This window comes from Colias philodice, chromosome 18, assembly GCF_061535455.1.
Source record: "Colias philodice isolate Cphi_HAF_F1 chromosome 18, ilColPhil1 Martin Lab GWU primary, whole genome shotgun sequence".
Taxonomy (NCBI): domain Eukaryota; kingdom Metazoa; phylum Arthropoda; class Insecta; order Lepidoptera; family Pieridae; genus Colias; species Colias philodice.
This window is the reverse complement of record NC_143103.1, coordinates 10470829-10482551: the sequence shown is the minus strand read 5'-3', so window position 1 is coordinate 10482551 and position 11723 is coordinate 10470829. Positions and strand designations below refer to the sequence as shown.

Here is an 11723-nt window from a genome sequence, read left to right as displayed (position 1 = left end):
TTCTGTCAGCTATTAAATATAATATTTATATTTAACAGTTAATGTAAATTTTGAAATATAGATTTTGTATACGTAGTATATTATTATTAGAGCGTTTTCACATTATCCGATCCGATATCGGATATCGGACGCCGATAGCCGATATCCGATATCGGTGACAATTTTCCCTTTCACATTGTCCGATAAAGTCCTTCCGATATCATCATGAGTGTTGCCAGAAATTTTTAGAGAAAACTAAACTAAATTGCCAGTTGATAAAAAAAGGTATAATTAAAAAAAAATCAAATGATAGATCATAGTTGTACATACATTAAAAATAACTACGTAAAAAAAACAACTTCAAAAAAAGAAAAGTAAAATGTAAAAAAGATTTGATATCATTAATTACTGCATATTATTTAGATGTGCTATTTACTAAATAGTTTTGATATCGGTCTTTTGTATAGTATATGTTAAGTGTTAACACAATATTATAAATTAAATAAATTTATATCAATACCTACTACAACCTAGTATTAGTTAATAGTTTTAGTAATACATATTATGTATCAGTAAATACCTTTCAAAATCTATTAAATGTATTTTTAACAAGACGTACCTAGTCATTTAGTAATTTTTTCACTATATACATTTATAAAAGTTCATGTAGTACATAAGATAAATTTATTAAGTGATACAATCTTTATTCACATTTTCTATTCTTTTTCTTATTACACTGTAAATAATATTGTCACCCGTTCAAATATATATTTTATAATAATATGATTGTTGTAATTTCCTGTGAGTAAAGATACATAAATTATTTTATTGTCATAAGCAATTGTTTTAGAATTAAGAGTTTTCAAATATTCTTTGTTGTTAATTCAAATTAAAAATAAAATCGGTGTGAAATCTCCTCCTTTTTTTGAAGTCGGTTAAAAACAAAGCACTCAATGACAACAATACAATAAACAGCACAACCACAGAGCACAACCAACATCCGAGTAGCAGGAGGAGCGAGGCAGAATGAGTTAAAATAAAGATGATAGACACTAATATTTTCGAAGATAGATATTTGAATTTAAGAACGCAATATATTTTTGTTTACTTCAGTTCAGCCATTTGCCGTATATTTTAATACGGTAATTAAAATAGCTGCCGTATAAATCGTATTTTTAATGCCTATAAATACTTAAATGTGTGATTTCTTAATAAAAAAAGGTTTCTTTTAATAGAAAGGATTTTAGGTTAAAGCAAAGAATTTTTTTAAAGATTTAGCGCCCTATAAGACTGAAAATACACAAACTAGTGCTTTTTTGCTGTTGGTATACTGCCTTTTCGAAAATTGAGTTGGCAACACTGAACATTATCGTCCGATAGCTCACGGGCATATCGGTGTCGGCTCCGATATCCGATATCGGATCGGACAATGTGAAAGACAGATACATATTTCATACATTTTACTTCCCTCCGATATCGGATATCGGCTATCGGCTTCCGATATCCGATATCGGATCGGATAATGTGAAAACGCTCTTAGTCTGTGATTTTGTGTTCATTGCCAAGTTCTACTTTCTTTTCAATATTAAAGTTTATAATCTACCTCATATTATTTTTTTGGTGTCGTGTTTGTGTAAATTTTTTAAAAGTTACAGTTATATATGTAGTTATTATAATATACCAAATACTAACAAAAAAATCGTTGTGAAAAACCGACTTTTCAATAATTTACCGGTCTTTGTATAATCTATGTCTACGTCTCTAAACTGTCAAATAAGTTGTTAACGGCACATCAATTTTCAAAATTCAAATCAAAAATAAAACGGATGAAGCCGTTTGTTTGCTGTTTATTTATGTTATGAAGTGTTATAATTTATTAATGAAAACGTGAATAACTATAAATAAAAATGTCTACACGTTCTGGAAAACGTATGTATTAAATATAAACAATTTAATAATAAAACGTTAAAAGTACGTACTTAACGCTGAAATTTGTTTTATATTTTAGGTATTCATAGTTCGTTAATTGAGGAAGAGATTAAAATAACTGAAGTTTTGAAGCCTAAACGGAAGACTCGTAATAAACAAAAAGAAAATTGTGATAATGTTGAAACTGTTATGAAGAAGAAACATTTTGTACGGTATCCTTCGGAAGACGATGTCGATAGCGTCGATGGTTGTCCATCGGAGGCCACTAAATTAACGCATAAACCGCAACGGACAACTTTACAAGAAATTAATGGCTTGGCTTCAGATTCTGATATTGAAAAGAAACCAATAAGACAAACTCGTCGCACCAAGAAAGTCGAAGAAGAAATTGCTTCCAATGAGATTACTTCACAGGAAGTAACCAAGAAATCTAAAAAAAAGAAAAAAGTTTCATCTACTGATGATGGAAGTAAGAATGATAATGGTAAAACTAAAAATAAAGTGTCGAAAAAGAAGAAAAAGAAGAGGTCTTCTATGATTGAGGAAGTGAATGTTAACGTTGAGCCGTTAAACAAAAGCAATATGTCAGTGGATTCATTTCACAGTGCTGCTGGCAGTACTTTGGAAGATCTTAATAATTTGAGGGAAGAAATAGGAGAAACATCACTTAAGCAATTGGAACCTTTTAATGAATGTCATGTGGATAAAGAAATTTCACCTTTAAAACAGTGTGAAGAAGAAAAAGTAGTTGATGAAATAATTATCAACAACAGTGAACAGAAAGGTGTAAATCATGTAGAGAAAAAAATTAAGAAGAAAAAATCTAAAAAGAGATCATTTAATACGGAAAACAAAGATGCCGTTGAAATCACACTGAGTGAAGAACCAATACAAGCAGAAGAAATTGAAGAAATCAATCAAGATAAAAAAACAAAGAAGAAATCAAAAATAAGCAAAGATATTGTGGAAACTGAACAAATTGAAACAATTCTAAACAGTACATTTGAGAAAGAAAAATCAACTAGTAAGTCAAGCACACAGAATTCTACATTTGATAAGATTACTGAAATACCAATTATTGTTTTAACATCGGCAAGTGTCGAGAAAGTTAATAATAAAAATAAAAGGAAGTCGTCACTTGTATTACTTAATAATTCTTACGAAATGAATAGCTCCAAGAAACAAAAACCCAACGGTTTAATCAAAAGTTTAAACAGTACTTATGATAAAACCCCTGACATTCAAAAGAAAACAAGTAATGAACAAGAAAATGCACTTAACACAACCTTCGAAAAGGAGTGTAGTAAATTGGATACAACATTTGATAAAGAGAGACAGACTCCATTAAATTCAACATTTGAGAAGTCAAATGAAAAAGTGGTCTTAGACACAACATTTGAAAAAGAAAGTGCAAATTCGAAGAAGTCATCTCTACTAAGTTCTGACAGATCCAATATGACCGATGATAAGTCGAACTCCCGCATAAGTATAAGTGACGATTCGAGAGACAATATTGTGAATACCACTCCATTGCTTATTGAGAGTAGTATGGAAGAGTCTTTTGCAAAGCAAGCATCACCAGTACAAGAAATAGTTGATAAAAGCCAGTTAAAAGTGTCGCCACATACGCCTTTAAAACGTGAAGGAACATTTACGAAAGAAACTAATTCCCCAATAGCAAAGAGTGCAGAAAAGACTCCATCTAAGCGAGCATCAGTCGCTTCTCCAGGGCGTACTCCATTCCCGTTTTCTAAAAGTTCCTCCAAAGACAAAACTATGCTTAACATAACGAGGTCTATAGAAAAGTCTAGAAGATCGTCCCTGATTGATTTGCCGAGAACTACAAAGGTGATGTTTTGTAGCCCGGTGAACAATCCCATCATCATCAACCAGATGAAGGGAAAGGTTATTAAGTCCAATTTGAAAGGGTCTAATAAGAGCTTCATTTTCAATGAAAGTGGTAAGTATTGTGGTTTTTATTAAGTTTGTTAATTCTTAAAAAAAGTAGTATGTGGTATAATAAAATAATAATACTTTATTCTTTATTTATAATACATTAAAATTTTGTACTGTACAAACAACTTGTAGTATCCAACAACTAACATGTATGTTTTCTACAAATAAATTTTCATCTTATTAAAATTTACAATATTTAAGTAGATACAGTAAAACTTACTAATAACAGTAATATAAAAGTAATTGTAGTTCATGGCATTTATTTTATGCATTTCTTACACACCTCTAAAAAACAAGACTTGTTAGTAAAAAATATAATGTTTAGAATCTGCTCGATTGATTCCTGTAAGTTGTAACATATTGCAGTATCGGACGTGACACCATCAGCTCGCAAGCGCTCGTACACACAGAGCGAAGCAGAAGACGTCAGCGTGAAGCGGAAGAGACTCGCCGATGATTTGCAGCAGTCCGTGGATAGATTGTCTCGACCTAGGACTACTAGTGCTTCAGGTATTTTAGGACTTTAGGATTAGGAGTTTGACTCTTATACAAAGATGTTGTAGTAGAAATTTAATAGTGATTATTATTATAAAGTTGATTATTTATTCTAATTCCCATTGTAAATAATGCAATAAGGCTCTAATTTGTTATCCTATTGTTCAAAGCAAAAGTAAATCCTAAAAAAATTGTGTACATTAAATTATAAATTGTGATATTAATACAAACTATTATAATTCTTAAAAAAATATTTTTTTATAAACAAAATATAATACAGTTAAAACCGTTTATGGCGATCTGCTGTCTTGTAAACAATTTGAATAGGTAACTGTATCCACATCTGGCACGGTATAATAGTCAATGGCTATTATCGTAAAAGTAATCAAAATTTAGGGTCTTTTGTAATTCTTAGAAACAAAGCACATGCATGCCGTAGCCTAAAGGCCCGCTTCGTCATATCTCCTAGGTCAGTTTGTTACTTGTCTTTACACAAGACGCACCAAAACATATTGTTGAGTTAACTGTGAAAATTGTAACATGTCGCAAAAAAGAAAACAAATCAATATCGAAGAAAAATTGCGTAGGTATTATTTCAAAGCTACCTGGCAAAAGAATATAGTGTATCACACTCGACAATTTTAACCGTTTGGAAAGAAAGGGAGAAAATTCAAATCCGGTTGTTACAACTGTCGGTTTTTACGACTCAATATGAGTAGTCCCTTCGATGTCGTTATAACAGATTTTGACTGTATTATATCTTTTAATACACATACATCATGAATGTAACAACTAATTTAAACCCTCAGCGAAACTACAAGACGCCACCCCCTCCAAGAACACACCGCAGAAATCAAAAGAGAAGCCGTCCCGTACTAAACTGCCCAACTTCGCAGCGTTGCATCAAAAGCAGTTCAGCAAGATGGAGTCGCTGGACGAGTGTCAGGAGCGGAAGGCAAAGCGGGCTAAAAGAATGTTAGCCATTAGCAACAGTGGCGGGAGACTGGCCAGTCCGATACGTAAAGGTAATAGTATTTTTTAATTTATTTCTACTAGCTTACTGCGCAATTTTACATAAATGAAAGAAAGAAAGAAAGAAAGAAAAGACATTTAATTCAACACACACATAAAGACAAATAAAAATAAAACAGAAATTAAATAGAAAAACACATTGAAATTACGATATAAAACATAAATACATATTAATAAGGTGTGATCCTGTGTGCTGAACAGGGACCCCACTCAGGAATTCTGCGGCTTAAGAGCTGCAGCACTGATTTTCAGTGGTTCCCATGTTCCCAAATGACGCCTATAGTGGCAGAAAATTAAAAATATGAATAAATTAAAATAGATACCTATACACATATATACACTACATAAATATCAAAACAAAACAAGATTCATCAAAAGAAATAATAATAATATGATTTATTAATAAATAAGTTAAATATTTATATACCTAACACCTTGGCCACGGACACCGGCGGCGCGACCGACGGCGCGACGGGCGGCGCGGCAATTCGCGCGGCGCGGTAAGCACGCCACGGGCAGTTGCGTTCGCCGCCGCGACCAGTGTAGACGAGGAGACGAGATGGCTTTATCAAAGTTAGCTCGACGTTGTTTGGAGTAGTAGCTTTTTTGCTCAAGATTTAATGTTTGGAAGATATAGTGGAGTACACGAATTAAATAGAAATGGAATTCTCCGTCTGTAACAACAGACGGAGAATTCCACCAAAAATATGAAAAATATAGGCATGATGAAAAATTATGTTGCGGGTGGCTAGACTTCCAAATAGCTGGTCTAGCTAGAATTTCTGCAATAAAAGCTTCCGTCTCCATTTTCGCGAAAAAAAAACAAACTATTTTAAATTAAGTTCGCTCCGGGAGTAGTCGCCGCGTCTGCCGCTCGACTCCGTGGCCTGCGCCGTAATAACTCATACATTTGTTTCGATCGCTAGTCGTGCCGCGCGATTCGCTCGGGGAAATTCGCCGGTCGTCTCGCTGGTCGCCGCTGCGCGTGGCATGCCCAGTACATTTCCATACATTTGATTCATTCGCAAGACGCGCCGCCAGTCGCGCCGCGCGAATTTTCGCTATAGCGAATTGTCCGTGGCCAGCACGTAAGGATAACAGAAAATAGCAGTATAAAATTAGAAAAATAACCATACGCTAACGAGCCAAGCAACTAATGTTGATTGATTTGCCGATGTAGAATGGATTTCTTAAATTCATTACGGAAGCTTAGTACACTGCATTTATTACGCAATGGTGGAGGCAAATCATTCCAACACTTCGTTGCTCGGTACCGAAAAGCACCCCGGAAAGCCATGGTATGGTGTCGAGGCATAGCTAACCTAGTCAGTGACGCCCTGGTTCTGTACACAGTGTCAGAATTCCCCAACCATGATAGTTTTTCATAGAGGTAAGCGGGTACATTTGACCGTATAACTGCAAACAGCAAAACGGCAAAATGTAATCTTCGACGGTTCTCCATGTTTAAAATCCTCGCATTATTCAGGTAAGGTGTTATATGCGATCGGGGAGGTACATCCCAGCAAAAGCGAGCGCATGCATTTTGAACCCTTTGTATTGCTTTTTTTGAGCGTCCCAGGATTCGATCGCCATACATTGCGTCACCATAATTAAACTTGGACAATACCAATGAGTCACACAGTCTGATTCTTAGCTTCGTTGATAGGTGGTTTCTTATACGGTACAGAACTTTAAGACGGTAGTAGCAATTAGAAATTGTTTGGTTGATGTGTCTCTCAAACCGTAGTGACTCATCGGAGACAATACCAAGATTACGGGCCTCTCGTACCCGCTCTATTGTCTCTCCTTTTACGCGAATTGGAAGAATTGATTTCTCAATAATTTTTATGGTATATGGAGATCCCAGCACCATGAATTTAGTTTTAGTTGGATTTAAACTAAGAGCATTTCGTTCTGACCATGCAGCTATTCGTGCGAGATCTGCGTTTAATTGCTCGATCGCTGTTTGCGTTTCATTAGGTGCAAATGAAATGTACAGTTGGATGTCGTCAGCGTAAAGGTGGTATTTGCAATGTTCTATGCTTTTGATTATATCAGCAGTATAAATAATAAAAAGTAAAGGGCCCAATATTGTACCTTGAGGGATTCCTCTCTTAAGAGCTATAGGTTGCGAATAACACGTGTTACCAAGGTCGTCTTCCACCGCCACACATTGTCTGCGATTACCGAGATAACTCCTGAACCAATGAACAGCCTGGTCACTCAATCCATAGTAAGCTAGCTTGGCCAGAAGGAGATCGATATTTATTGTGTCAATTGCCCTAGAATAATCCAACAAGACCAAGATACTGCACTTACCACCATCCTGTGCATCTAAAACATTGTCCACAACGTCCAATAGTGCGGTTGTAGTACTCCTTACTACCTTTTCTGAAGCCGGATTGTCGGTGGGGGAGAATATTTTTGGATTCAAAGAAATCAGAAAGTTGAGAGTGGACAATTTTTTCGACTATCTTTGAAAAACAAGGCAAGATACTAATTGGGCGGAGGTCTTTGAATTCCTGTGGATTAGCTACCTTTTTTATCGGCCGGACTATAGCCTCCTGCCAAAGGTCTGGAAAGATATTGGTATTAAAAGACATATTCACCAAATGAGTCAAGGCGGGCAATATAGATGACTGAGCGAGCCTGATCATGTCTAAGGACAAACCATCGACTCCCGTGGCGTTTGAGTCCAGAGCTTTAAGAGCTTTTACAATATCGGATTCACAAATGACTTGGAAATCAAACACTTCATGACTAAAACGCTCTGTTTCAAAATAGGCAAGTATGTCTGGCGGTATATTATTGTTGCCTGGTATGTTGACGAAATAACTGTTAATGGTATCCGGATTGCTAATATGAGCGGGCAACACCATGTCTTTTTCAGGTTTGATATTCACTTGATTCTTAATGTGTATAATAAATAAATGAATAAATCGACATAAAATAGACACACTTATTACTGATTGCTGCAATATTATGGTACCAGCTTCGTCGTCTGCTCTCAAAAAGGATTTTATTACAGCGTTTGCCATTTTTGAAAAAAATCATTCATGCTTGGTCCATGATTAGTGTAGTTATTTGCCTTCTTCAATTAATTGGCAACCAAAAATTTTATTATAATATTTAACTAGTTAAAATCTTTATTTATTAAAAAACAGGCTTACCAACTAGATACCTACATAATATTGTCATTACGTATCATCACAACAGTTTATCTTTATTGTTTTATCGAAATCCCTAGATTATGTTGTGAATCATAAATGTTATTATGTGCTAGAATTAATAGTCCATACTTAATATTATAAATGCGAAAGTAACTCTGTCTGTCTGTCTGTTACTCAATCACGCCTTAACTACTGAACCAATTTGCATGAAATTTGGTATAGGTAGAGATATTTTGATACCCGAGAAAGGACATAGGATAGGTTTTATCCCGGAAATCCTACGGGAACGGGTTTTTCTTTGAAAACGCGGGCGAAGCCGCGGGCGGAAAGCTAGTTAAAAAAAAATAAAAATAAATAAAATCTTTATTTATCCATACCTTCAATTAGACTGTGTATTCCACTCAATTTATATAAACACAATACTTAAAACTATGGACATTATCGTCTAAACTAGGCCGAGCCTGTATCTTAGACGATAATATCTTCCCACTATGTAATATAAACTAATTATTCACAATAATACAAGCGTGATACAAGCGTTCACAAAGTTACAAAAATTATAATAACAAAGACGGTAATTTGTAGTAGTTCTCTATAATTTTGTTATCAACTTCATTTCGTAATAACGAAACACTCGTCTGGCATTATATTCACCTTCCCCTAATCAGATGATGACGTCACTCTTATCAAAATCTTGCTCATATAATCGATTGGCACTTTTACCAGTAAAATGTATGACAATTTGCGTCAAAATTAATAGTAATTATAGTTTACTAGTAATGGGTCCTTAGTGTATATTAATCACTCAATACAACCAGCTCAATCGAAACACATTTTTATTGAAGTGGTTAACTTTCGCCTCGGTTGCCTGGAAGATATCACTGCTAGGTGATAAGGCCGTTTAATAAACTATGTTTATTGTATTTTTTTGTATATTATAGTGGGTTCCTTTACTTATATTACTTAGTTTAAAAAAAGATAAAAAAATTAATTAATTTATGTTTTGTTTTTCTAGATTCAAAACCAAAGAAAACGGCATCGCCAGTGAAATCGCAGCTTACTTTGGAGTCTCTCAACCCCGGCTACACGCGGTTCGGCTTCAAGATGCACTCCGACGTGAATCCGTTCGCTAATTCGACAATCAATGGCATTAAAACTGACATCTCAACCAAAACAAACGTTAACTCAACTAAAATTAACCTCAACTCAACTAAAACGAACATAAACTCAAATAGAATAAATCTCAACTCAACGAAAACAGACCTCAACTCAACTAAAATTGACCTAAACTCAACTAAACCTGACATATTCAGGATTTCGACAAAATCTGACGTCAATCCATTCTTGAATATGACGAACACGACTCTAAAACCAAAGGCAGTAAAGCAAAATGAGCTGAAAAGGCAAACAGCATTGCCGTCCCTTGCTGGCTCCACAGTGAGGAAAGAGATGGCGAAACAAACGATCATGAGGGAAAAATCTTTTACAGACAAGAGAAATGATAATAGGAAAGAGAATAGAACTATAATAAAAGGCGTCAGAACAAATCGACGGTTCGAATTGCAAATGAAATTGAGAAATATTAATTGACGTTGAAATCAGTAGATTTATGAGGCATGTAAATAAAAATGCTACCTACAGTTAATGTATGACAAAACTGACCCCACCTAATTTTTAGAATACCGTGTATTTAAATATATCTGATTGAAATGAAATGTGTGTGTAATTGCGTAAAATTACTCTATATTATATATAATACAGAATATTTTAATGACTTCCGTCGAATTTTGAGCCTGTTATTCAGATTAAAATATATAAATAATAGTGACTTATACACATTAGAAACCCTTTTTTGTGACGGATTGTGTGTACACAAATATGATTTTTTTTTTATTTTGATGACTACCTAGGTAACAAGTTAGTTCTATATAGATTACATTATCCATATATGTACATAAATATCACGAAAATCAAACCTGTGTCAAAATTAAGATAATAAAGACTCAATTTGATAGACATTTATATAATTTCTTAAAAATATTTTAAGCTATTGCATAGCTTCTATAGCGGGCCTTGAGCGTGGGGACCGAATCCAGAAATTCCGTAACGAAAAAACCTCACGCTCCCCACTCCGACGGGCGTGGAAGGGCGCTTGAAGGCATAGCATGCAATAGCTTTACCGCGGCAGTCCCCGAGTGTCACACGTCTTTTTTTTAATTAGAATTATAATATATCATCTGCCAACTGGTATGTTAAAGTTATGTTATTCGTTTTTTATAGATTTTCACTTATGATGCTATAGGGTACCTGCATTTTGAGATAACACAACCACAGTGAAAAATTAATAAAATAATGAATTGTTTAGAAATTAGATATAGGTACTAATATATTTTAGTTATAGTTCACATAACGGACTAGATTGGTAAAAAAAAAATAAAAAACTAACAAGTTTATCATTTGGAGTCATATACCGCAATTTTGGAATAAACGAAGTTTTCAGTGTAAGGTTTTCTTTTTATTTTATAACGAATGTATCTAGAATATTTTGCTACTTCAAAACAATAGCTATTAATTAATAAAATATATTGTGTATTTTCATATATAATTGCGAAAAGTTACGATGGTGGTTATATTGCACGCCTCATAAGCGAAGCGTTGAGGTGGGTACTACTGTCACTTCGCGCAAAACATCCGATTTTTCAAACTTAAAATGTCTTTATGTATCATACATTGCACTTGTAAGATAATACATACACACACATATTAAGAAAAAACACTATTTTTAACGTTCATGATATTTTTGATGTCATTTTTGTTATTTAAACTAGTTGAAAAACAGTTTAAAAAAGTTCTGTCTTGGACGTCCGTGTGTCTGTATGTGCGGATCCTTTTTCTTGTTAACACGATAGCGACCGAAATACTTTACTAATCGAGTCTTTTTTTTTTCTCTTACGCTTGAGTATGCTCAGGAATAGAACCCTTTCATTTTTCAGGGTCTGATTCGATGTGGTTTAATTGTTATTAAATAAACAAAAATAATAATTAATAAATATTTATTAAAAAAAATTATGAGGCGTGCACTTTTTATTTTATGTCAGTTTATTTAGTTTTTTGTAACATTTTCTATCATATTCTTTAGTTTTGTATAAACTTAGTTATTTA

General features: G+C 34.0%; 1 protein-coding gene across 1 annotated transcript; it reads left to right on the top strand.

The window, feature by feature from the left end:
- The first annotated feature begins 1812 nt into the window (after nt 1–1812).
- Nucleotides 1813–11189, top strand: LOC149480751 (uncharacterized). Its single transcript, XM_089706985.1, has 5 exons — nt 1813–1908; nt 1988–3868; nt 4231–4374; nt 5169–5384; nt 9577–11189. Exons 1-5 carry the CDS (start codon nt 1887–1889, stop codon nt 10149–10151), a joined length of 2838 nt encoding a protein of 945 aa, XP_089563111.1. The 5' UTR covers nt 1813–1886; the 3' UTR covers nt 10152–11189.
- The last annotated feature ends 534 nt before the right edge of the window (nt 11190–11723 follow it).